Source organism: Amblyomma mixtum, chromosome 8 (genome assembly GCF_055824585.1).
Source record: "Amblyomma mixtum isolate Tamu chromosome 8, ASM5582458v1, whole genome shotgun sequence".
Classification (NCBI taxonomy): Eukaryota; Metazoa; Arthropoda; class Arachnida; order Ixodida; family Ixodidae; genus Amblyomma; species Amblyomma mixtum.
This window is the reverse complement of record NC_143019.1, coordinates 39990947-40018474: the sequence shown is the minus strand read 5'-3', so window position 1 is coordinate 40018474 and position 27528 is coordinate 39990947. Positions and strand designations below refer to the sequence as shown.

At 47.7% G+C, this 27528-nt stretch overlaps 1 protein-coding gene across 1 annotated transcript; it reads left to right on the top strand.

The window, feature by feature from the left end:
* The first annotated feature begins 89 nt into the window (after nucleotides 1–89).
* LOC149332165 (long-chain-fatty-acid--CoA ligase 4-like) lies at nucleotides 90–24836 on the top strand. Its single transcript, XM_089557110.1, has 3 exons — nucleotides 90–347; nucleotides 19910–20844; nucleotides 23097–24836. Exons 2-3 carry the CDS (start codon nucleotides 20101–20103, stop codon nucleotides 24510–24512), a joined length of 2160 nt encoding a protein of 719 aa, XP_089413236.1. The 5' UTR covers nucleotides 90–347; nucleotides 19910–20100; the 3' UTR covers nucleotides 24513–24836.
* The last annotated feature ends 2692 nt before the right edge of the window (nucleotides 24837–27528 follow it).

Sequence of the window (27528 nt, the reverse complement as noted above, 5' to 3'; positions counted from 1 at the left end):
GAGTGCCAACTTGCCGAGCGCGACAAATACGTTCGCCGATAAGCTTCTGCTCGTTTCGCTAGCTCCAGCGTCCATTCGATATCGCTGTCGTCCTTACCGGTGCTGTCGGTTTACGAGCACCCGTCGCGGGCGGGGCACCGATCACCCTGCCCCACGGCACGCGCCGAGATTGCGAGGAGTGGCTACGGCGCAAATTGGTCTCGGGAGTCTGCGAGTGTTCTCTGCAGTTGGACGTGGGCTGCTGGCCAGGTTTTTCCACGACCACAAAAGACCGTGCAAGAGCTACCATTCCTGTCAAGAACGTGCGGGAACTTGAACTGGAACGGCCCGCGACAGCCAGCGCTATAGTGAGTATTCCAGCCTCACCCTCCCACCTCGTTTTCTCATTGTATACATGGCCACAAATCTGGCAGAATGCATTTTGTAAGAAGTTTATGAACGCAATTTTTTCATATAATCTAAGATTTCGCTATAAAAATGAATGTATCCGCAGATCTCCCGTCGGCAGGCTTCATTTTTTTTTTCTATTAACGTATTTGCCATCGTCAAAAGTATTCCCCCTTGGTTTTCTATGGCAGTCTTAACTGCTCGATGCGACCGATGGAAAAACATTAAAAGAAAGATTTTGCTGTGCATGGGATGAATGGACCATTACCTTCAATATTTTCATAACATTATCTTACAATATAACAATATTTAAAAAATTGCTTCTAAGAATGTTGGACATGTGTAGGCCTTGACGTCTTGAGAAACCAATTGTAATCAGAATTCCGCAGGGAAGATGCAGTGAAATGATCTCCCATGGGCCCACTGTTCGCTCAACGTTATAGTATACATCTTGCGAAAGTGTTAATGGAATATTATATTTGTTTTTAGAATGCACTGTGGCGGGAGTTGACCACTTTTTCTGTCCGCCTAGCGTGGTTGCACCAAATCCGTTGTCTATGTGCTTGAGCTGTGCCGTTGTAGGCGTTTTTTTTTAGCTTTTTATGATAGTGATCTTGTGTTTCTCTGAGGAGTGCGAGGCACTCCGGAGAATCTTGAGGAGATAGAATTCCAATGTAAAAATTCGCTAAATATATGTTCTCTGAATGAGGAAGTGCATAGTAGCATGGCTAGTTTTAAAATTTTTGGCGGACACTGGCCTTCTGGGGGCAATGGTAGTTACTTGCCTACGCGTTCATTGTAAGGTTAGCCTCGCCTGTCTTATAACGCCGCCACCAGCACCTTGCATGTCCTTGTTCTATTCGGTTTAGGTTTAGGTTTATGGGGTTTAACGTCCCAAAGCGACTCAGGCTATGAGAGACGCCGTAGTGGAAGGCTCCGGAAATTTCAACCACCAGGGGTTCTTTAACGTGCACTGACATCACACAGTACACGGGCCTCTAGAATTTCTCCTCCAAAGAAATTCAACCGCCGCGGCCGGGGTCGAACCCGCGTCTTTCGGGTCAGCAGCCGAGCACCATAACCACTGAGCCACCGCGGTGGCTCCTGTTCTATTCGATGAGCAGACGCAGAGAGGATAGTTGAAGCTAATGGTAAGATGTGTTCACAACCGAGCTTAGGCACCTTCTGTACCGCTTTATACTTCCGGTGGTATCTACGTTAAGTGTAGCCTAACTTCGAGTGTTTATCAGAACCGCACTCAGGTTGATAAAGCACCGTACGTGACATGCCGAGGCCGCGGGTACGGATCCCACTGGAGGCATGTGGTTGTTGTTCTTTTGCTTTCTTCTAAATTATCTCTTGTGAATTTTCTTTCATCAACAAAAAGCCTTATAAACAGCATTCCCCTATCCCTGCACTGGCCGAAAAGTCTGTTGGCTTCTTTGGAACATTGCTGTATTCGACGAGGTTATACGGGTAGATGCTTTTATGCGAAACGTACGTTACGCTAACATACCGTTCTACCCTTTATATTTATTAGTGATGCCAGCGAATTAAAGCAAGAAAAAAACATATGATTGCAACCCAACCACACCCGGCCAGATTGGCAGCCACGCGACATTTCAGTCATGCGCGAATCGTTTCTAAAATTTGGCCTTTTCTGTGGCCGTGGTACAGAAGGTTTCTGGGGGCAACGCTGTATTTGCGACGTCAAAAGCATTACGCGCGCGATAATGCCCGCTGTTCGCTTCGCTAACAAAACTTTGAGGCATGCATTAGTTCTTATCACAAATATAATGTGAATGAGTCATCCTTTTCAGTCGCTACTCCCGGCATTCAGTGCTCATAGGAGTGTCCTTCTAGTAATGTTTGTGACGTCACCGCTGCTTCTCGCGAAGCACTGCCCATGGCAATGGTTTCGTTTGCTATTTTCATATCTTAAAATACTTCCACTCTGAAGAAATAGAATAACGGCCTGAGGGGTGCATGATGAAATGAACGCTGGCGCAACAAGGACACTAACAAGAAAGGGACACCACATGCGCACTTTTGCCACTCTTTACTGAGAAAAATAATTTGATGTGGCCAAGAGAGGGCACTTTAAGCAACGTGATGTGACTCAACTCAAAAAGATCGGAAAACCCCTAGAGTTCCTCTTTCAGCCTTTCGTTTAAACATCAACCTATGCAACTAATGTACAGCCAGGCCGAAATGAAACGCGAGCAGAACCTGTGTAACAAAACATCTTATCTGTGTACTTTTAGCTGCAGTGTACTACTAGCCTGATTAATTTGTTTGGGTAAAAGGTATACTGAAGTACACACTCATAAACTGGATGTGAAGGAATATCTCACAGCAAAGTAGATACGTGCCGCATTAGCCTGTCCTCGTTTCATTCCGGTCTGTTTGTAACACGTGTCGCTTGACGGGGTAATGCAATCGAAGGTAAACTTCAATCGGAGTTAATGACTGATATAGTGCACTGAAGAAATCGCTGCGGGTGCTGTATGGAACGAATGCTGATTTGCTGTCTAGGTTGGTTAACCCGTATGGACAAAATCAGGGAAAGACGTCCTGCGGCACGGCTAACTACTTCATCGCCTATTATTTTTTTTTTTTTGCCATTTTCTGTATGAAACTGGATTTTCCGTACGAAACTGGATGTGTGTACTGCACAACTGCCATTTCCTTTTGGCGCATTTTTTTTTCTGCCTCAGGTAGCGTTCCAAGATGTTACTTTGACTTTTTCCAGCATTGCCACCTCAAGACAGTGTAGAAATTAATAAGGGTAGTGAGCTTTGTCTAATATAACAGTCTGGACAAAGAAACTTCTTGCTAAATTGTTTACGCATGATTTCGTGAGTTCGTCTAAGAGAACAGCCTGAACTGTATTTTTGTACAAACTTCGAATGGGCCGAATCATACGAAGGTAATGGCTTATTGCGTCTTGGATCAAAAGTCCGGAAATTTTGATTACACGCGATGCTGTTACAGTTTCAGGAATATCAGAAGACAATTGTTCGGCCATTCACGGGTCCAAACTAAGGCCGTCAAGCACTGTGAGACAATAGATAAGGCTTTTGAAACTTCCAGTTAAAAAAAAAAATGGCTGAGGCTTAACTTGGTTAAGCCTGGAGAATGCGAAGCATCATCGTGTCGCGTAATTTGGAGGCGCACAACCACAGCGACGGCGCAAGGTGGGCCCCCGTTTCTCCACTGTCGTGACGTCATCGTGTCACGTGGTGTGACGTCATGTATCACGTGATTTGGAGGCGCACAACCACAGCGAGGGCGCGAGGTGGGCCCCCCTTTCTCCACTGTCGTGACGTCATCGTGTCACGTGGTGTGACGTCATGTATCACGTGATTTGGAGGCGCATAACCACGGTGAAGGGCTGAAGTGGTAGCTAAAGTAGTATGCTTCGCATAAAATGGCTTTCATGCCAGTACAAGACCACCCAGAAATGATCAACAAGCCTAAGAATATTTACTACTCTCGTTACTTCAGGATGACCGTTAACTGCTCTGTCAAGTCTAGCTCAGTATAGTTCACTTAATACCAAGGCTGTTTAAAACCAAATGCATAATTCTTGCTTTTCTATAAATAAGCGATTACTTAAATGGCAAAAGTTCATATTAGGTGGGCCGATAAAAAGTTCTAAAGATGGCCCAGTAAGAATGGAGCTTGCGTTTTGAAGAGCAACCGGACCATATTTTTCAATCCAATTCTTTATGCGTCTTGATAAATCTTCACGCGTAATGGAGCATAGTAGACAGCTTGTACACTAACTGAAAAATTAACATTTTTTAAAAGTTTATTTTTCAGAAAACCAACTTCAACATTTCTGACTAAAGCAGGGTCTCCTAGAGGTTATAACCTTTGTTAATGCAGCAGGAAATTTTTGCTACATAGGGAGTTGATCTGGCTTGAAAGTTTCTTATCAGGAATACTTTTTATTTCTCTATCACTCCTTGAATCAATGATTTCGTATACAAAACGTTTCTCCTCTTTTTTCCTGATTGTCCTGGACTCATGACATTGTGCAACTCGCATAATAACGTGTCCAGCTTTCTCGTACATACATTTTAATTGTAAGGAAACTGAAGAATATTTAAGATACTTTTACGAACATAATAATGGTCATGGTCTAATCACCGGATCCGTAGCAAAACTTTGATTTTACAGTTTGCCTTGCTTTCTTACCATAGAGAACAAAAGGAGTGCGTTTTTGAGGAAAATAGCACCAAAATACAGGCGTATCGAGGAAGGATCTGCGTATATGATTGTTATCATGGAATCTTACGATACAAAAAAATTTCCTTGCATAAAGAGCTTTCTGTTGAAAAAAAAAAAAAATGAGCTTGTCAAGAATTTCCGGGTACGGCTCGTCGTCTTTGTTCGTAAACAAAAATTTCAAGTTCAGCGCCCCTATGTGTTTCATCGTCTTGCTGATGGCCATCATGTTTTCTGCGCTGGTTCTTAAAGGTGTATGGCGCACCAACTGCCCAACAGTAAGTGAAATTACGAAGCCGAGCAACTCACAAAATTTGCCCCGCTATACTTTCGTTTTCAATGTTTCCAGATTTTATTTCTGCTTCAGTTTGGTATTTGTACGAGGCTGGCTGACAGCTTGAGCAGTAGATAAAAGTTGTCTATCCCGCTTTCTTAACTCGAAGGTTTAGGAAAAGGTCTAGGAAGAATATGTTTTCGAAAAAAATGCATCGGGAATTTGAGGACGTGCTTATAGATGTTTGAAGCAATTACCACCCAGCGCACATTGCTCAAAACAAAACAAAAGAAACAAAACCAAACTAATGCGTAAAAACACGAACTCATCCTGCTTACGACATTCGTAGTGGAGAAAATTAAAGTTCAGCAGAAAAAAATACTGCATTTTATCAAAAGCGCAAACATTTAAGTTCAGCTCAAAGCTATTGCATATTATCAAAAGCGTCAAGTGCAGTACCAAATGCATGCGCGAAGTGAGGTAAATACTGGGAAATAAATGCCTTCAGAAACCATTCGAATGCTTCAAATATACTTCACCAAAATTAGTCGCTGCGTGCTCGCTTCAATTAGCCTCTACTTTCACTGAAACGGAACGAACAATTTTTCAAGGTAAACTGGAGTGCGTTCAAGTGCTACTAGTACGAAAGCACTAATCCGGAGGTTAAGAGCCTAATAAAATCGTCTAGCGTTTATCTGTCCTCAGCATGGATCGCACAAATTCCACCGGTTGCCACACCTGCTATCTGATGGGAGTGGCACACCGCTTAACAACTGCGCCTCATAGACTTCCAGAGGTCTATGAATGCAAAGTAGAAAAAGACCAATTCTGCATATATGGATAAGCCGTGCTTTCACACTGAATACGAATGTTGTAAACATTCTCCCTGAATTTTTCACTGCTTAAACATAAAGATGGGATGTGCAAAAGGGACAATCACATGAAAGAAGACAGGGCAGGCGCAACCCAAGGACTATCCCTTTTGCGCAGCCCACCTTTACGCTACAGTGAAGCAGCTTGCCCAACAACTAATCTTGGTAAACATAAAGAATAAGAAAAACATCACGATACGGTATACAGTGGTTACACAAAATAGGTTAGACTGGGTATAAAAGAATACTAGAAATAGTCAGCATATGTAAAAATGCTCAACATACGAAAAGCGACTCTGAGCAAATTTATATGGGGGACAGCATAGCCTGCAATTCCGTTTGACTTTCGTCCGTCTGAATGTTAGTGATGTTTCACGGCAATTTGTTCAAATCAATTTGTTTTTAACATAGGAAGGGCCTCTCGTGTACATATAGAACATGGGTGCTACATTCTTCGAAGAAACTCTACGCTGAGCCTGCTGAGGAGCTGTATCACTGTTTTCCCCGACTCTCGAGGTTGCAGCATACTCGTCCACCTCCCACGGACACACTTGAACGATGTCGTGCATTGTCTGCAACAATACATTGTACTCGACGGGCTAGCAACAAAGAGCCTTCTTTCGACAACGATTCGAGGCCGCGGAGTCCTTTCAAGTGTCGCGCTCCACTTGCCGAGCACAGCCGCTCCGTTTATGAGTGCACACCCTTTGAACCTGCAGAGTAGTTGTGGGCTTTTGTCTTGGAGGACACGACGCCTGCTCTCCCGGAATCGGTGCACTACTCAAACGGCGCGACGTTGCTCAGATAGCGCGCATCTGTATTCTGGGATCAGCAACAGTTCACGTGTACACGTCTGTGACAGCACCCCCCCCCCCCCTCCCCTTGCGAATGATAAATTCTAGAGAGTACAAGCCTTGCAACACGAACAGTATAAATAGGTTGTTGGGCAAGCCATCTTTTTAACATTGTGTTTGGAACCAATCACTGTGTCCGAGAACATTGCACGGTTACTGGCCTTTGCTGACGACATGGAAGAACAATTGAAAAACAAAGTGTCGCAAGAAATATATGGCATGAGATGTTGATATATTTTCGTAGATCGCGATGCGTGGCACAACAGCGAAAGAAACGAAGCTGCCGGCGGTTAGAGGTGGCGTGTGAAGAGATGCGCTCGAAATAGCGACTATCGTAATCGTCTCTCAATTTTTTGTTGCGAATCGCCCAGCCATTTTGCGGAGCTGACGAAACGCCATACTGTGCATGCGCGAGGAGCAGTGACGTCACACGGCGCACAGCTGGCGCGCCGCCACCGTCGCTGCGCGGGTGACTCAGAGGTGCCGCCGCCGCGCTCGCCAGTTGCGCATGCGCAGTAGCGGCGCATATCTAGCGTGCCGGGGCCGCCGCCGCTGCCGCGCGCTCTCCATCGCCTCTCTCTCTTTCCTCGTTGCTTTCGCAATCCTCCAGGTTTAACAAGAGCTAAACCACTGCCATTTATTTTTAGAGCTTTGGCTCCAATACTGGCATTACTAAAGGTCGCCTTAGTATGAAACGCAACGTCATCCAAGTGGAACCAGTGGGTGATACCATTTGTACACAGATTGTGGACCACCCAATTGGCGTAGAATGTTCGGAGTTGTATCAAACGATTCAGCGCTTTGCGGAGCATATCATTATTCGTCGAATCAAAGCGTAGCGCAGCATAGGGATTCGCACCGACGACCGTTGGTTCCCCAAACTGTGACTTCTTGAAACTTCAAAAGTCCATTACGACCAAACTAATTGACGTAGGTGGTGGTGGTGAAAATATTTTAATGAAATTGTTTAGGAGCTCGTTGCGGCGGTTGGAGCTCTCAGTCCGGAACCCCACTGGCGTAGGCTGCTGTCCGGGCTCTTTCGATGAGTTCTTTTTGACTCATTTCGTCAGAGCTGGTCAGAGCTGCCTACCACCCCTCCTGCGTTGGCTGGTTATTGACAGTGACTGCCTGATTTCGTTGCCAGGCCCATACCATATGGTACAGGTCCGTCTTCTCCCCGCAGAATTTGCATTGTGAGTCAAATGAATCCGGGTCTATTGCGTGTAGTCTTCATGGGTTGTTGCAAGTGTTGATCTGTAGCTTTCGGAGATGTTGTTCCTCCTATTTGTCTAGTGTCTTAACCGGCGGAGGGCACACCCGACGGGATAATCTTAAGTGCTGAAGTATGTCGTTGTAAGTTAATAGTGGGATAGGAGGTTCCACGGCATCCCTACTGGTTGCCCGGGGGAGAAATGCTCGTAGGACATCAGAAGTGGTGTCAAACGATTTGTCTTCTTGTGCTGTATACGTTGGCAACGAAGGTGTACGATGTCGTAATTCGAATTCGGTTATTACGGTTATTACGAGCATACCTGATATAACCAAGGAGCAGTATGTCGTAATTCAAAATCATCTATGACGAACACATCGGATATAACGAAGGTGTAGTATGTCGCGACTCTAAATCGGTTATAACGAGTATAACACCAAACAGATGCACAGATGCACACAGTGAAGAATGAGAAGCGTTCCAGAGAGCTCTGCAGGATTGCACAAAGGCTTTCGCCTTGTTGCACGTAAGGTGACCTAAGTGGTCCCTTTAAAGCCTTTTTCAGCGTGTTATCACAGGCCTCTGGCACTAGCGGTGTGCCCACTAGGTAGTAATAGTTTGCTTTAGAAACGGGTCACTTGGTAAATTCATTTCAATTTCGTTCATTGTTGAAAGACACCCTCAGGGGTATAAGAGAAGAGGTGAACTTTACAGAAAAAAAAAAATGGCTGGCAGTTTAGCACTGCTAAGCACGAAATATTGTGCGAAAGCACGGTTTTTACAATTGGACACCACCGCTACGTACCTCAAAGCGCGATTGAGGTGCCAACTGACCTAGGGAGCCAGTTATGAGCCATTTCTCTCCTAAAAACCAACCAAGTGGTTCACAGGCTTCACACACACAGAGACACACACCGCTTAAACACGGGGAGTGTGGCTAGAAATGCTTTCGCACTGAGAGAGAGAAAGAGAAAGATGGACAGAAAGGCTGGGAGGTTAACTAAGCGATGCCCATTATGCTACCCTACGGGTGGAAAGAGGAACGGAGGGAGAGATACAAAGGGGAGAGAGGAAAGGGAGATCACTCTTCCACGTGTCCGTAGTCTTACGTACTAAAATAAGTACAATCATTGCCATATTAGTTCAACATGTAATATCATCTGTTACTGCTTTTGGTTTGGTTTATGGTATAAGGTATTTAACATCCCAAAACGACTCAGGCTATGAGGGACGCCGTAGTGAAGGGCTCCGGAAATTTCGACCACCTGGGGTTCTTTAACGAGCACCGACATCGCACCGTACACGGGCCTCTAGAATTTCGCCTCCATAGAAATTGGAGCACCGCGGCAGGGATCGAACCCGCGTCTTTCGGGTTAGCAGCTGAGCTTCATAACCACTGTGCCACCGCGGCGGCTGTTACTGCTTTTCAAAACGTTGTATGGGCAGGCGATAGCGGTAATCTAATGCGCGGGGAAACAAACAGGAGACAGCGGACGGGGTCCTATGGGCACATGTGCGGGAAACATGATGACCGTAGCCAGTGCGATGAGACATGTGAGCTGGTGGCGTGATGTTACTTCCCGATTCCGTTACATTCCGGTACAAGCCAGCATAATCAGCAACTCATAAGTGAGATCGTTATCTGGTTGGTGGAAATCCGGAAAGCGGTCACCTCATACTCCGCTTCATATAATTCTGAACAAACATGTCGGCAGCCAGCAGTCAGCGAAACCAAGGAGCATAAGGAATTTTTTTATTTGTTGTTTTCATCAATGGTAGGTTAAGAAAAACAAAATAAAAAAACATCCACCTGTCATCGGTTGGATCCGAACCCATGACCTCCGAATTTCGCATCCGGTGCTCTAGCAACTGAGCTATGGCGGAAGTCCAGTCTTCTGCTTTTGAAGGTATTTATGTGCAGTGTAAGCGAACCTTGAGAGTGTTCACCAGCGCCACCTTCGTCCCTAGCGGCGGACGTAGTACGTTCTGTATTACCGCGAGTGCCATGCAGGAACGTGGTCGAACGGTGAGGGCGGAAGCTGTGTGAGAACCCTCTTATGCTACCTATGGCATTAAGTCTGCCTGATTCGAGGCCCTCGATAAACTATTCACCAGAGAAAAAGAATAACAAGCACCTCATTCCATTTCTTTGTCGGTTGAATCATTTTTGAAAGGGGAAACCATTTACTAATGCAATTTTTTCATATAATATAAGATTTCATTATAACAATCAATATATGTAAACACTTTAAAAGAAAAAAATTGCTACATATGAGAAGAATGGACCCTTACTTTAAATATTTCCATAAAATTATCTTGCAATTTTTCAATTTTCAAAATTTTTGTCTGAGAACGTTTGACATGAAGCTCACCACACCTTTCTGTTCCCGCCAGTTGTTGATGGCCTCATAAAAATGGCTTTAGGGGTGACCCTCATACTCCAACTTCTTTCAACCTGACTAAGATTCCCATCCTTGCAAAACACTTGAACCGCACTGAGTACCAGTGTAAGAAAAAACAAAAGGCTCATTGAGTATGCCCCGCGTTGGTTTGTGCGTAACAGGGCGGACCTCAACGTCCGGCGCGCTCGCCTGTAGCAACAATAGCTGCTATCTTGACCGCAGATACAGTGCCGCCGCGATAACGGTGCCTGATGACGAAGGGTCCGGTTCGGAGTGCTGCTGCCCCTGCACAACTTCACCAGCATAAAAGAAAAAATAATTGCAAACCAGCGGATATTGAAACGTTTGAGTGCATCGCGCTCTGCAGTATCTCTGTCCGCGCATCCGGGTGTGAGCACGATACGTAAGTCATTGCCGCCGCAACGTCAGGTAGTCAGCACGCACACTGTGTGTTATCGAGCATATGTCGTGTAGCCGTTAGCCTATAAATGTGACAAGACAGGGCTAGTGTGTGGCGCAGTACTAAGACCGGAGACAAGACTCAGAACTCTGAACGTAAGTACGCCCCGTTATCAGTCCTCTTGCCTTTTCGACTGAAGCGTTTGTGTCTGAACTAGTTGGTACATAGCGCAAAGATAGCAAGAGCGACCAAGACACAACACACAGGCTCTTCCTCGAGTCGTGTCTCACCTGCGTGTGCTACCACGCAGCATTGTTCACTAGGAGGAGGATTTTTTTCGGCTATTAACTTCCAACGAACATTCGAAGTTCTGAAGAAGCTCTCTGAAAATGCTAAATGACAGTTAAGTGCTTTTTGTTGTTTCAAAGCTTCGCTATTCTTCAATTTAGAGGGACAGAAGCGCTCTTATAACGAGGGATTTTGCGAATATGGAAGTTATAGGCACTCGTGACCCGTTAATAGGAACACTTGAGTGGCCCTGTCGAAAAACGCAATAGAAAAGTTCCTGTCGTCGTAACGTACGTATTTTCTGTAGGGTTTTCGACCAAAAGCTTGTAGTAAGAACAGACATTTTTTGCAGTGACAGTTAAATTTTGTGTAGAATGCCTACACTACTAGAGTGACGACAGTCTATTTCGCGGACGCGTTTGGTTTGGTTTGGTTTATGGGGCTTAACGTCCCAAAGCGACTGAGGCTATGAGGGACGCCTGTAAGGAGATAGCGCCACCCAGCGTCGTTTGTGAGGAGAAGAAGAAAAAGCACGAGGAGCGCGTGCGGAGGGGAACGCTGGGACAGGTAGAAGAGGATTACGTGGCAGAGAAGAGAAGAAAAAACAAAAGGCTCATTGAGTATGCCCCGCGTTGGTTTGTGCGTAACAGGACGGACCTCAACGTCCGGCGCGCTCGCCTGTAGCAACAATAGCTGCTATCTTGACCGCAGATACAGTGATACCATTATTCACGCTCGCCCTAAGCTCGGACTATACTGAGGTTGCTCTGTCGGAGCTCCTACCAATTGTTTCTTCGATGCATTCTGCTGCCCCTGGATCTGATGGGGTTACTGTGGGTATGTTGAAGATTTTAGCGGAAGACTTCACCACTCATCTTCTAGATATCGTCAACGCGTCATTAGAAAACACGTGGATTCCTCAGAGTTGGAAGATTGCGAAACTAATTTTGCTTTTGAAGAATGCAGAGGATGGATTCCAATTAGACAATATACGTCCAATTGCTTTAACCTCAAATTTAGTCAAGTTGATCGAAAGAGTAGTGCATAGTCGTCTCTCAAAGCACGTTAATGCCGTAAATGGCCTTAGCTCTGCGCAGATTGGCTTTCGTCGGGGATGTTCCATTTGGACCGCGCATGTGGATCTAGAAAGCCGAATCAGACTTTCGATGCGCAAGAGGGAAGTTTCGGCCTTGGTGACACTTGATGTTGCTAAGGCTTATGACAGCGTGGAACACACGGTCCTTCTTAACAAACTTGCACAGCTACATCCAACGCACTACATTTATGCCTGGATTTGTGAATTTCTAAAAGACAGAATGTTCTTCTGTACAGACGGATCTTTCTGTTCTAATACCTATGTCCAATCCAGAGGTGTGCCGCAAGGATCTGTTCTGTCACCGCTGCTATTTAACATATTGGTTCGAGACATCCCCATTCATCCCAACATTACAGTATTTGTATACGCAGACGATATAGCTTTTTTCGCCTCAGAAAAGAATATTCATGCTCTTTACCAGTCTTTGCAGGCATACCTGACTGCTCTTGAAGATTGGTTGGACCAAATTAGTTTATCACTTAATGTGAGCAAGTGCGGCGTGCTGGTATTTCCTCCGGACACCCCTTTGTACATCTCGCTAGTCTACCGTACCACCCCAATTCCGCAGGTGGAGTCGGTTAAATACCTAGGTATTATTTACGACCCAAGATTGGACTGGCGCCAGCATATTAAGAATAATGTTATTAAAGGCGAACGTGCTCTAGGCTGGCTGACACGGATAGGCAATAAAAATTTTGGCATGCGTCGCGACACCTTACTGTTACTCTATAAGGCTTATATGAGACCAATTCTGGAATTCGGCTGCGTCTTATTCTCTGGCAGCGCAAACTATAAGCTGCAGCCTTTAGCCTTACTGGAAAGGCGTGCCCTACGGCTATGCCTAGGGCTCCCACGATCGGCTTCCAATGCTCTCCTTTATCTGGAAGCCCGTATTCCCGATCTATATTCCCGCTTCCAACTACTCACGGTGCGCACTTTCCTCAGGTCCTTTGACCCGGCCCCCGGTGTTAATGCTCCCATTTTTCTATCCCACCCTCACCTGTTTTTCTCTGCTCATTGGCCACGTTATCAGCTCCCGCAAGTTCGGTTTACGCAGAACCTGTTGGCCCCGCTTCAGGTCGATCTGACCTCCTTGCAACGAGTTGCTGACAAGCTGGCAGATCCCGTCTTCTGTTACGACCATATCTTTCCATCCCATGCAAAACACATGCCCGCATATATCCTAAATGGTCTACTGGCTAAGCACTTATAGCATTTTCCTGATCATGCTGTTCTCTCCACCGATGCTTCCGGGTGCTGTGAGAAGGCGGCAATTGGGATATATTCACAGGATCTGGCTTTCAGCTATTCCGTTCGTATCCCGGATTACACTTCTGTATTCTTTGCAGAGTTTTTGGCACTCGGTTTGGCTCTTCTTAAAATTCCGACGCATGTAGCACAGGTACTTATCCTTGCAGACTGCCTTTCAGTTTTAGTCGCTCTCCAAACTTCCGGCACCTCTCTATTGATGCGTTCCCTTAGGTTTTTTGTTCCGCGCACAGTAAGGGAGGTCCGCTTTGTTTGGGTACCTGGTCATTCGGGAATCTATTTCAACGAGGTGGCCGATTTTTTGGCAAGGTCAGCTCTAACTGCCCCTGTAATATATCCCGTACCGCACCTTATTATGTTGGAGACCTCCCGTTTCCAGCGGTTCCAACATATCTCAGCCAGCTTGGGTGATCCGTTGCTGAATACCGTGGACTTTCAACATTTAAAGTTCCCATGGAATGTTCGATCATGTAAGACAAGGCGGTGTGAGGTGTCCATGACGCTTCTGCGATGCAGAATCCCCCACCTCAACTTGTACTTATGCAGATGCGGGTTCGCTACGAGTAACCTTTGTAACACATGCGGAGAAGTTGAATCAATTGACCATTATCTCCTCTCTTGCCGGCGGTTCGCTTTTCAGAGAAAACAGTATTTGGAAGACCCTCTTTCGAGGTTAGGACTCCCTTTGTCTTTACCAGTTCTGCTCTCGTTTGGTGCGAGCGCCACGGGATTTTCGTTAAGCACTATTTGCGGCTACCTTCATGATTACATCATTGCAACTGGGCGCTTACCCTGTTAAATCCATATAAAATTCCACTGAATGTCCAAAAGCGTATTTTAGTTTGTTTCCTGATGTATCTAATTTGCTTATTATTAACATTTCTAACAATTCATACATATTTTCTGATTTCAAACATTCTACTATTTTACTTAGCTTTTTTCCCGCACTCATACCTCCTTGGCATTCACCACCGCACCTTGGCCAATCCCCCCGCGTGGGTATGTGCCATTTTCTTATGGTGAAGAAGAAGAAGGAGAAGAAGAAGAAGAAGAAGAAGAAGAAGAAGAAGAAGAAGAAGAAGAAGAAGAAGAAGAAGAAGAAGAAGAAGAAGAAGAAGAAGAAGAAGAGATTTTTATATGGTGAGGAAGAAGAAGAAGAAGAGCGCGATGGACGACGGACGTGGACGAGTTCTGCTGGCTCCCCGAGTTCCGGGCTTGGGCCTCAGCCGCAGACGTCCGGGCCACCAGACCTGGACATCCATCGTTGAGAGCCTCAGCCACCAGGCCCAGGCGCCACTCTTCTCCGTCCATCCGTCAGCTGCTCCAAAACAGGCCGCCTCTGGCGCCTACGCGGCTTTTCCGGGATACCAGACCTGGGAACCGTGCTGGGAGCCCACAGACGCTGACGCTGCGGTAGCGTTGCATCGACATTGGAACGCCCAAAGACTCCCTAACTGCCCGACACCCAGCCAGTCCTCCCCGCTCGTTGCTCGAATAAGAGACAAGTAGTGTGACTTTCCTCTTTGACTTTCTTTTTCCTGTATTTTTCGTAAGCATTTTGTTCTGTTCCCCCGTGTGTTTTTCCCGTGTGTTGTTGCGTTGCTCTCTTGTTCCTTTCCTTTTTTCACTCATACTGAAATTGGTTTCCTTTCCGATAAAAGCCGCCTCGTTTATTGTTTGTACTTTTGTGTTTGTGGAAAATAAGACCTGCAATCTCACAGATCCTCACAAATTTGGCGTCCACTACGACAGGACGAGGTCGGTTTTTATTTCTTTGCCTGGTGTGTTAATTTAGGCTTAGTATGAGTGCGTCAGATTTGGTTGCTTTAGGCGAGCGCATGGGCTTGTGCGGCGCGGAGTTACGAGCGTGGGTGGAGGACGAGCTTCGTAAGGCACGGGAAGAGAGAGCCGGTGAGCGTGAAGCTGCGAAGCAGAAATTGGAGTTAGAGGCACGGAATTTAGAGACGGAGCGTGAAGCTGCGAAGCAGAAATTGGAATTGGAGGCACGGAATTTAGAGACGGAGAAACAGAAATTGGAGTTAGAGGCGCGGAACTTGCAGCTACAAATAAGGCTCATGGAGGGTGGCGCAATCCTCCAAGTGACCGTGGAGAGCGTAGCGTCGCACCGGCCAGCTCCATTAACCCGCACGCACTCATACCACAGTATAATGAGGCACGGGATGACCTCGATGCCTACTTAAAGAGGTTTGAGCATGTGGCCACGGGGCAGGGCTGGCCAAAAGAAAAGTGGGCAACGGCGTTGAGCTTGTGCCTTGGTGGCGAAGCACTTAGGGTCTTCGGTCGGCTCTCGCCTGAGGATTCAGTGGACTATGACAAAGCGAAGCTTGCCTTGCTTCAGAGGTTTAGGTTCACCGCGGAAGGGTACCGGGAAAAGTTTCGCCAGAGCAAGCCCCAGGATGGCGAAACGGCCTCGCAATATGCTGCCAGGTTGTTTAGTTTCTTTGACCGTTGGGTCGAGATGCGGGGAGAAGGCCGCACTTTTGAGGTGGTTCGCGAGATGGTCGTGAGCGAGCAATTTCTGAACAACTGTCATTCTCGTTTAGCCCTTTTCTTACGTGAGCGGGAGGGCAAGACAGTTTCCAAGCTGGCGGAGGCTGCCGATCATTTCCTCGAAGCACAGCGGCAGAATAACTTGTTGTTCTTTAAAGAGGAGGGTGAGCACACGATAGTTAAAGCCAAGGACGAGGTTTCACGTTCACAATCCCGCCTTCGATGTTTTCTTTGCGAGAAGACTGGGCACAAGGCGTCGGATTGTCGGACAAAGCCGAATCAATTGTATTGCACCTGGTGCCGCGAGGTAGGACATGATGCCCAGTCATGCAAAGCTAAGAGACCAGGAGATCGTGAGGAGTCCGCCTGTTGCATGACACCTCGATATTCCCATCCCGATAACCCTGCAGAGGTAACGCGCGTAGAGGGACAGTTGCGGGAGATGGTCTGTCCTTCCAACCCGGTGGAAACGGTTATGCCCGTGGGGCACGGCGAGGTGTTCGGCCAGCCTGGTTCGGTATTACGGGATACGGGCAGCACCGGCGTTGTTGTGCGCGAGTCCCTTGTACCGGCAGCGGCACTTACAGGAAAAAAGGCTACATTATTCTTGGCCAATGGGACCCGGGTAGAAGTTCCGGAAGCGGAGGTGGTGATTTCTTCACCATACTTTTCGGGTAAGGCCATCGCGCGGTACTTGTCTACACCCCTGTACGACATCATAAGAGGCAATGTCCGTGGCGCTAAACCTCCATTCTCGGTCGACCCGCCAGTTCTAACTGATCAGGCAGTTTCCCTTGCCATGACGAGTTCGGTTAATGTTCCTTCCCTTACGGTGACAGCAAAGGTTTCAGAGAGTAGCGAAAGCCCCACTCTTAACACACTCCACTTGTCACGGCCGGAGTTTCGCCTCAAACAGGAAGAAGACCCGACCTTAGAGGTGTGTCGCAGGAAGATGGGGCAAATATTTCGTGGCAAGGGACAGACCGCCCACTCTTTTGATACAGATGACGGTGTTCTTTTCCGAACATACCAAGTGTGTCCCGGCCGAGTCGTTGAGCAAGCGGTGGTACCGAAGGGCTTACGCACGCAAGTCCTTAAGTTGGCGCATAAGAGTGCATTATCCGGCCATCAAGGAATACGGAAAACAATAGCTAGGGTGCTCAGTGAGTTTTATTGGCCTGGTGTACAGGCTGACATTAAGAGTTATGTCAGATCGTGTGCCAAGTGTCAACCGACTGGGTCGAAGGAAAGGGAGAACAAAGTAAATGACGCCGTTGTTCCATCGGTGCCGGCGGACAACGGCTGGCACAGAGTGTATAACATCGTAGGACGGGGACATTTAAAACCATGGTGGAGACCGAGGTCGGTTTGGAGAAACCGGTTTCACAAAGGAAAATGAAAGTACTAGTTGAAAGAGTTCTCGCGACGGTGAAGTGGTTTGATGTGAAGAATGGAATACGGAAGAATGTAGCCCACACCTGTTCTTGTTGGCATTGTCTGTGTTTGCTCATGTTTGTTTTTGGGTGTCGGCTACTTACTTTTTATGCTTTCCGTGTTTCTTCGCCCTCTATGGACGCTTTACGTTGACTTTCCATATACTCTCTGTGCTGTGTGTGCGAATATCTGTGGACGCTTCGAGCATTGACGACCATCGGATTATGTGTGGCGTGTAGTGTGCGCGCTGTGGTGTGGTGTTCTGTGGTGCGATCGTCGAACGCGTCTGGGGTCGCTCTCCTGAAGTTGAGTTTTTTCCCTTGGAAAAAACTTCCGAAGAGGGGGCCTTCTGTAAGGAGATAGCGCCACCCAGCGTCGTTTGTGAGGAGAAGAAGAAAAAGCACAAGGAGCGCGTGCGGAGGGGAACGCTGGGACAGGTAGAAGAGGATTACGTGGCAGAGAAGAGAAGAGCGCGGTGGACGACGGACATGGACGAGTTCTGCTGGCTCCCCGATTTCCGGGCTTGGGCCTCAGCCGCAGACATCCGGGCCACCAGACCTGGACATCCATCGTCGAGAGCCTCAACCACCAGGCCCAGGCGCCACTCTTCTCCGTCCATCCGTCAGCTGCTCCAAACAGGCCGCCTCTGGCGCCTACGTGGCTTTTCCGGGATACCAGACCTGGGAACCGTGCTGGGAGCCCACAGACGCTGACGCTGCGGTAGCGTTGCATCGACATTGGAACGCCCAAAGACTCCCTAACTGCCCGACACCCAGCCAGTCCTCCCCGCTCGTTGCTCGAATAAGAGACAAGTAGTGTGACTTTCCTCTTTGACTTTCTTTTTCCTGTATTTTTCGTAAGCATTTTGTTCTGTTCCCCCGTGTTTTTTTCCCGTGTGTTGTTGCGTTGCTCTCTTGTTCCTTTCCTTTTTTCACACTCAGACTGAAATTGGTTTCCTTTCCGATAAAAGCCGCCTCGTTTATTGTTTGTACTTTTGTGTTTGTGTAAAATAAGACCTGCAATCTCACAGATCCTCACAACGCCGCAGTGAAGGGCTCCGGAAATTTCAACCACCTGGGGTTCTTTAACGTGCACTGACATCGCACAGTGCACGGGCCTCTAGAATTTCTCCTCCAAAGAAATTTCGAAACCACATGAAGAGGGCTGGTACTATCTTTTTCAAATTCCACTAAACGCTGCCGAACAATTTGTGGATCGTGCCGTGGCTCACTGTCTTTTAGAATCAACGCAGAAGATGATTTGGAAAGGCTAACACCACGGCTCATTTCAGACCGTTCTAGCACTGCTCAAACGTATTCAGACACCTTTCCTCTGGCGCTCCACACAAAGATTCAATTCCGTTCTTTTGCGCCTCCTGCTGGCCGTTTTGAAACTGTCGACGTGCTACGCGTCACCCTCGCAATACTAGACAGCTTACAAACGATCTTTCGCACATTCGTGAACAGCCTTACTCGCTGAGGTGTGAGGACCTCTGACAGTTCTGAAGGAGTGTCAGCTGGTGACCAGACTCCGTTGAAGTCATCAGTTGTACGCCTTTTGTTTTGTGGAGTGGTTTCATTCCTTGTTGTTTCGAGGTATGCCATAGGTTGTTTATTGTTTTGGTAGTGCAGGGTGCTCACCCTCTGGAGTGTTCTCATCACCATTAGCCTGACTAGGCCCACTGCAGGGCGAAGGTCTTTCCCGTGTCTTTATTACCCTATCCTTTGCTAGGTGCGGCCACCGTGTCCCCGCAAACTTCTTAATCTCATCCGCCCACCTAACTTTCTGCCGTCCCCTGCTACGCTTGCCTTGCCTCGGAATCCACTCTTTTACCCTTAAGGACCAGCGGTTATCATGCCTTCGCATTACATGCCCCGCCCAAGCCCACTTCTTCCTCTTGGTTTCGACTAGGGTGTCATTAACCCGCGTTTGTTCCCTCACCCACTCCACCCTCTTCTGGTCTCTTGGTGTTACAACTATCATTTTTCTTTCCATAGCTCGCTTCGTTGTGCTTAACCCTCTTTGTTAGCCTCCGCGTTTATGCCCCATGCGTGAGTACGGGTAAGATACAGCTGTTCTCACCGTGCTGGTTTCCGGCGTCTCGACACCCGGCCGCTACTGAGCATGTCCATAGGCAGGCACTGGGCTTACAAGACCGCGAGACCATCTCCGTGCGCGCATTAGTAAAGTCTACATGACTTCAGAAGTGTGCCACGAACAAAGTGAAAGAAGTGACCCACGAACAAAGCTCATTAACCTGTGGCCAGGATCGCGCCAGTGCAGTAAATTTTCCTTCCGGGCCTGTCGAGCATACCAGGAACGTGAAGGTGCGCACACAAGCAAACGCGGCACGATATTCCGTTATAAGTGAAATCATGCTTTCCCAGTCGTAAATCAAGAAGCACTGTTTGTCCATGAGAAAAGGAACAAGTGTCCACTGGCAGCATGCACATACCAAAGCTGAGAATTTCAATAAAGCAATGTGTGAAAAGTATTAGCAGGCAACTACGGGCTCTATTTTTTTCCACACCTGTACGTAACAGCTGGGTATTAAGAGTTTGACAGGGAAAAACGTAATGTGTTCAGCAATGCCATTTGCACTACTTTCACTAAGAGAAAGCTAAGAGTGCGATGTTCCCACACCTCTAACCTTGTACATGTCGCTTTCTTCTTTTGCAGGACCTGATGACCCTGCCTGCCTGAGACGGTAGTTTCCTAAAGCATCCTGCCGGGGCTCTGAAGCGCAATAAACCAAGGTCGACCTGTTCTTCGTAGCGACGACTTGGCCGCAAAGATCTAGAGGAGCCATCCACTTAACCGAATATCGCCCCTCTATTTCGTCGCTATATTCGGTTTTTTCCTATAAGCTTATGACGCTGTTTCTCAAGGATAAAAGCATGCATCCATTGGCAATTCAGATCATCTTCGCCCTCATGAAAGTCTTGGCGGTCATCTACGACGTGGTCACACTTCCAATCTACGCCATCTTCCAGCAACCTTGGCTCTATTGGAAACGAAAGCGAACTTGCTTCGCCAAACCTGTCATCGAGGGTGACCCCTCTTCCGGGTACCTCAACTTGAAGAGCGCCAAATTTGAAAGCATCAAGGGTTGCCAGACCCTAGACGACGTGGCCCGCGCTGCGGTTCGCCTTCACGCCAAGCGCCCCGCCCTGGGGACAAGACCCTTGCTGGGATGCACGGAGGAGAAGCAGCCCAACGGCAAGATCTTCAAGAAGCTCGTCCTGGGTGACTACGAGTGGACCACGTACGAAGAGGTGGACCGCAGGATTGACGTCACGGCACGCGGTCTGTTGGCCATAGGCGCGAGACCTCGTAAGCACTTGGCCATCTTTGCGGAGACGCGGGCTGAGTGGATGCTCACGGCACAGGCCTGCTTCCGCACAAATGTCCCTTTGGTGACGCTGTACGCCACGCTGACCAACGACGCCGTAGTGAGCGCCGTCAACGAGACGGAGGTCACACACCTGGTCACCTCGGCGGACCTGCTTCCGAGGCTTCTGAGTGTAGTGGACAAGATGCCGTCTCTGACGCACATTGTGTACATGGAGAGCGCCAACTCGAAGCTTCCAGCGGTGTCAGCACAAAACCTAGAGGTCAGTACTGTGAACAAGAAAGAAGGTTGAAGGTGGCGAGGGGGACTAAGAGCTTACGAAGGTTTGGTTGGGCAAATTTTGTAAATACCCTCTCAGCTATTTGTAAAGAACCGTATACTTTATCATGTTGCACTTTTCTGTTCAAAAGTCTTTCAAAAGTGTCAATACAGAAGAGTTAAAAAGTTTATCTTTAATACGGTACAGAAGTGCAAGTAAATGGTGTTTTCAGTTCTGCCTCGCGTGGCTGCTGATAAAGGAACCTAATCCATGAACTCGCGTTGAACAGCCGAAGGAGGAATGGTCACGGTCACCATTTATTGCCAGGCATATTTTGTATGTCGATCAAGCAAGCTGAACAAGAACGGTTTTCTTCTTTGCGTGTGTCAGCCTGAAGTTGTTTGGAAGCGATGAAGTCAGCCGCAACCGATGGCGATTATGCACAATTGGTTTGGTTTGGTTTATTGGGGTTTACCGTCCCAAAGCGACTCAGGCTATGAGGGACGCCATAGTGAAGGGCTCCGGAAATTTCGACCACCTGGGGTTCTTTAACGTGCACTGACATCGCACAGTACACGGACCTCCAGAATTCCGCCACCATCGAAATTCAGCCGCCGCAGCCGGGATCGAACCCGCGCCTTTCGGGTCAGCAGCCCAGCGCCGTAGCCGCTGAACCACCGCGGCGGGCTATTATGCAACAATAGGTGAAAAATGTAGACTGAAATTGATGTAAGTTCCTGTTACTTTACAGAAACATTTCGAACATTGATGTTTGCCATAGTTCTGCGTGTGGTTGGTCATACAAGACTATACATTTTAGTAAATGGCAAATTCCAAGGAACGACATATTTTGGATGACCTACGGAAAGATGATGGCTCTGCGTAGGATGAGACCAGAAATTGAACCTTAGGCCTAAAATAATCCACAGGAAATCATTCAAGAAAGGAAAACTAGAATTGCTGCAGCATACACTACTGATGCTTCGGCGCCTTGAATAGTTACTAGCTATTGGTCAAATGTTTAGGGGAATCCCCCAAGGTGGAGTAATTTTCTAATAAGGGAGTAATTACTCATTGGCATCCACCCAAGCGCAGCCAAACGGCTACAAAGGAAAGCTATACAGCTTTCTCAGAAACCAGGACGAATTTTTCTTTAACTACGAAGTTTCTGAGAAAGCTGTATAGCTTTCCTTTGTAGCCGTATGGCTGCGCTTGGGTGGATGCCAATGAGTAATTACTCCCTTATTAGTTACTAGCTATGGGTAAAGGCCTATCTTGACCACGGTCTGCTCTTGAGAGCATGCACATTCTATGAATTTTGCTAAACCTAACCTTGCGCGTGTTGTGCATGAGGCTCAGCAATCTTTATGTGTTCATTAGGCTGAGCCTTCCGCTGGGTGCTGGTTTTTATCAAACCGTAACTTGCGCGGTGTAGCCGCTTGCACTAATAAAGAACAAGACTTAAGCTTTATTGCAGGTGTTGGTAGAATGTATAGGAGAATTCCCCAAGGCGGAGCAAATTTATAACAAGGGAGTAATTACTGATTGGCAACCATACAGGATACCAATAGAGCTCCAGTTAGTTGAACTGCTTCTGTGAAGCGGTGATCCCGGGTTCGAACCCCGCTCCAGGACGAACTTTTCATTACCTACGAAGTTTGTTTGGAAGCTGTATCGCTTTCCTTTGTAGCCATGTTGCTAAGTTTGGGTGGGTGCCGAAGAGTAATTACGCCCTTATTACAAATCTACTCCACCTTGTAGGATTCCCCTAAACGTTCGAACAACACTGCTCCCACTTCGAGTTATTGATCGATTCGCTCTCGCCTTACCATAGGCTTGCCCTCCCGGTCAGCTCAGTTGGTACAGCAAATCCCCCGGTGAAGCGGTGGTCTCGGGTTCGAACTCCGGTTCAGGACGAACTTTTCTTTAACTACAAAGTTCATTTGGAAGCTGTAAGCTTTTCTTTGCAGACGTATGGCGGCGTTGGGTAGACACCAGTGAATAATTACTGCCTTATTATTACAGCTGCAGATCCAGCCCCTAGAATTAGAGGAAGCACCTGGGCTCCACACAGCGCAAACTAGTGGCTTGTATCAAACAATTCGGGTTTATCTGCCTTTATCTCAGCTTGAAAGCCATTCGAATGGAAAAGACATACCCAGAGACGTAGTACAAGCAGCAATAGTTTCAACAAAGTTGAAAACCCTGCGTATTTTTCTTGTCGAGACAAACCTTTTCCTTTTACTCTCCTGCAGGTCATCCCATTCTCTGGTCTTGAAAAGCGCGCGGAAGATTATCAGCTTCCATCCGAATGCTCGCCAACCCCGGACGACGTGGCCATTGTGATGTTCACGAGCGGATCATCAGGAGTGCCCAAGGGCGTCGTACAAACACACCGGAGCCTCATATCCGTCATGAACAGCTTTGGCACTTTGTCGCCGTCCTACAACACGTGCACTTACGAGGACACCTACGTCGCTTATCTGCCCCTCGCTCATATGTTCGAACTCATGACCGAACTAATGTTCTTCGGTGCCGGTGCCCGAATAGGCTACTCCTCCCCGCTGACCTTCACCGACAACGCCACTGCCTTGGTCCGGGGCTGCCCAGGTGACGTGACTCTCATCCGGCCAACCTACATGCCCTGCGTACCGCTCGTAGCAGAGCGCCTTCGCAAGGGTATCAGCGATGCCGCTGCCTCTGCGGGACCTTTCTTTAAGGCGTTCTTCGACTACGCCGTGCGATACAAGAACTTCTGGCTCGACCTCGGTTTCGACACCCCTCTCCTCAACCGGGTAGTCTTCAAGAAAACTCGTCTGCTTCTCGGAGGCAGCGTGAAAATCGTTGCTTGTGGCTCGGCACCGCTGTCGAGACAAACTCGCCGGTTTATGAGAGCCTGTTTCTGCTGCTGCATCCCCGAAGGGTACGGCCTCACCGAGACAGGAGGTGCGGGGACACTTATGGATGTCGAAGACGTGAGCGAGGATCGAGTGGGACCTCCACTTCCGGGGGTCTACGTCCGGGTGGTTGACTGGCCAGAAGGCAACTACAGCACGTCGGACAAGCCAAACCCACGCGGCGAAATTGTCGTTGGTGGAAAGTGCGTATCGCGAGGCTACTTCAAGAAAGAGGAACTGACGCGAGAGGCGTTTCGAGATGAAGGGGGTTTGCGCTGGTTCTACACGGGTGACATTGGCGAGATCTTCCCCGACGGCACGCTCAAGATCATCGACCGCAAGAAGGACCTGGTCAAGCTCCAGCACGGTGAATACGTGTCCCTCGGTCGTGTTGAGGCAGTGCTGAAGACGTGTTCTCTCGTAGACAACGTGTTCGCTTACGGCAGCTCGTTGCACACATACCTAGTAGCGATAGTGGTGCCAAACCGCAAGCACCTCCTAAAAATCGCTCAAGAAGTGGGCAAAGAACAAACGAGTGCCACGTTGAAAGAACTGTGCCAAGACGCCGAAGTGGCGAAGGTGGCAGAGGAAAGGATCCTGGCATACGCGAGAGCTAGCGACTTGCAAAAGACTGAAGTGCCACAGAAAGTGAAGCTGACTGCCGAGGAGTGGTTGCCGGACACAGGACTGGTCACGGCAACCTTCAAGCTTTGTAGGAAGCCATTGCAGAGTTTCTATCAGCGCGACATCGCCGCTTTGTACGGATCGGGGTAAGATTGAAGAATGGGAATAATATGACTGAGCAAAGCTCTTAGGCCGGGAAGTGTGTTTCATGTTGTAAAGCGTCCAACGGAACGTTGTGTGGACGGGTAGAAGCATTTACAAGTTAGAATAAATAAACGGCTAAAGAACACCGAAAAACATTGTTGTGTATCCGCACACATTACTTTTTCGCACGTCAGGCTGTTGTACTCTGCTTAACGTTGGAAACAAAAAATTACCGACGATTACGTTACTTCCTAATGCGAAATTTGAGCGCAGCAAATAAGCTGTTTCACCTTTTCGATAGATTGAGGCAAAGAAATCGAGCAACACATGTATGCGCTATCACAGAATTTTTTTTTTATTTTTCACACGTATTCCTTTAAAAAAGACTCCACTAACAGTTCTTGACAGTCATGAAGGAAGCTTTGTGGTCGGAGAAATAGAGTGATTTATGTTCGAATTGGTACACCAATGCTTGATTCTCAAAGACGAGATCTATACAAGTGCCTCGCGAGGTTGTCACAGCCGTGGGACGCGTTACGAGCGAGAGGAACGGGATGTTCTCCCGCATAAGTGTTAGGAAATTGCTGTTTGTCTTTATGTCAACATTAAAGTCCCCCACTACTAACATCGGTGTGGATCGATGGACGGTTAATGCGAGTTGCAGGAAGTGCACGACGTCTTTCGTGAGTGCGGTAGGGGCGAAGTAGGCAGCTACTACCAGCAAGCCGTTGGGCAACTTTGCGGCGCACAGTTCGCCAACTTCATGTGACGTGCCAAACATTTCGACTGGTATTGCAGAGAGACCTGTGCGCAATTATATAGCGACTCCCGCCGCTCTGTTGTGGTCTCTGCGAGCACCACAGCAGTATAGGAAATCTATGATTTCGAGAGGCTCTTCGGGATCCATCCAGGTTTCAGCAAAGCAAAGTACAGAGGAATGGCGCAGAATGTGATCGTGGTGTACGTCCTTGGCATGTGCGGCAAGGGAGCGTACGTTAAGAATGTGGTTGTGAATGATGAATCAAGTGCTGCCAGCGAATGACGCGTCCATTGGCTGTCTGCGTGTGTTACTGATGTGTGGTTAACATGTTAAGCTTCGCCTGTAAGAGTGGAACGCGACAGCGTCTTGCAACGCTGCCAGGGAGTCCACAGAACGCCATCGCCAATTCGGCTGTACGCCTTGCTGGACGGTAAATTTATTTTTTTTTTGAGGAAAGGAAATGTATCTCTCTCGCATATCTGGGTGGACACCTGCACCTCCCCGTAAGGGAAAGGGGGAAGATGGGAGTGAACGAAGACGCCGTATTAGCTAGACGCGCCTTTGTTCATTCCAAACCATTCAGCTGGCATTACGGAGTGGCTAGCGTGCTCGTATCGCACTCCGGAGACCCTGGTTCGATTCCCCAACTCGACCAATTTCGTTCTCGGTTTTATTGATTTATGCGGTCTAACTAGAAAGGTTAATTAGGCTATTTCATATTTATATTATTGTATTTCTATCCATCGTATTCTGTCATTAACGAGTCAATTGTTGGAACTGTCTAGGATGTTCGACACAACGTATATGAAACGAGCAACGTCTTACTGAGTGGGGAAGTGCATGGTGGTGGAGGGAACGCGGCTTCGTACTTATCTGTTTTTCTCAGCAGCGTCTCCTTCCGCGGACGCTGTTGTCGCTGCGGCGCGCGTCTTTCTTTTCTTTTCTTCTGACCTCTTCATTCTCCTCTATATTAATTAGGCTAATTGATTAATTAAGCAATTAACTAAACTCAGTCCAACTTAGTTGCAGCATCACTATACGACCCCTTTGATTGGTTGCATGGTTACTAGCCAAAGTACAATTGGCCCCATTTGAAATTCGCGCACTGTGACGTCACGAGCATTTCGACCAATTGAAAAGCGTGACATTGGGGGCGGAGCTGGTTACGAGGCCGACGCCGACGACGACGCGAAACCCAGGAACGGACGCCAAAGAGCTGCGCTCTAAAAAAAAAGTACGAAAGCCTGCGTTGGTTGCATGCCACAGCTTCATGAAAGCTCAGCCAAGGTTGACACCTCCTTAGTCTATGTGGAGATATTTTTTTTTGTGACAGAGACTGTGAATTGAATAAAGCATTTTGTGAGGCCAAAACACCTAATTGCGTTTTATCTAAACTACAGTTAGGAATAATAGCATTATTTCCTCAGCCTCAGCAAAGCTCGTAGCAAGGTAAGATGTTAAGGTGTGTGACAACTGAATACGATGATCCACTGAACAAAACAAACTGTAAATTTTAGGGATTAAAGTTTGGAGGCACACATGGGATATGTGGGAAGGACTAGTGGAAGGTTCTGGATTAATTAGACCTCTTGGTGACGTTTAACTTGCGCCCAAATCACTGAACATACGGGCGTTATTGTATTTCGCCTCCATCGAAACACAGAACCCCGCGGCCGATGATGCTTTGTGCCAGAAAAGTGAATTGGTTCACAAACTTGAACTCTCACGTAGGTTGGGCCTCCTAAAGAAGCGACGAACGTTTTTCAGTGTTAACGTCTCTCTCAGGTGTCACTCATCCCAAATATCTCGATGGATGCGCAAATATGTTTCCATACAGTTCCCCAAACTTTCTGTGTGTAACACCGGAACATTCAAGTGAAGATTGTCTTTTGCGTTTCTCGACTCCAGGTATGAAAAAAGATAGAGAAGCTGTAACGAGAACCCATATCTGAGGAGCGTGAGCAATAGTGAACGATCTGTGCATCGGCGCCAGCGCATCATGATGGCCAGAAAAAGAAGACGTTAGCAAAACCCACGAAGTCGATGAGAAAGTCGCAGGCCAGTCATGAATAGGCTCAGATTTTAACATGGTTGCGTTAAAGGCCTCATTACCAGAAAATCCGGTTTCGGCGTTGTGGGCGAAAAATTACGGGCATGACTCTGGCAGGTGGTCCCCTGAGAGCAACCTATGAGGCAGGTAGACCATCTATAGGTCAACTGAAGGACAGAAAGCAGGGCAAGTTGGTTACGATCCATTGTACG

Excerpts from the sequence above, each read along its gene's own strand:
- LOC149332165 (XM_089557110.1), top strand. The coding sequence starts at position 20,101 with ATGACGCTGTTTCTCAAGGATAAAAGCATGCATCCATTGGCAATTCAG. Across the intron at positions 20,845-23,096 it reads TGTCAGCACAAAACCTAGAG|GTCATCCCATTCTCTGGTCT; the intron begins GTCAGTACTGTG and ends ACTCTCCTGCAG.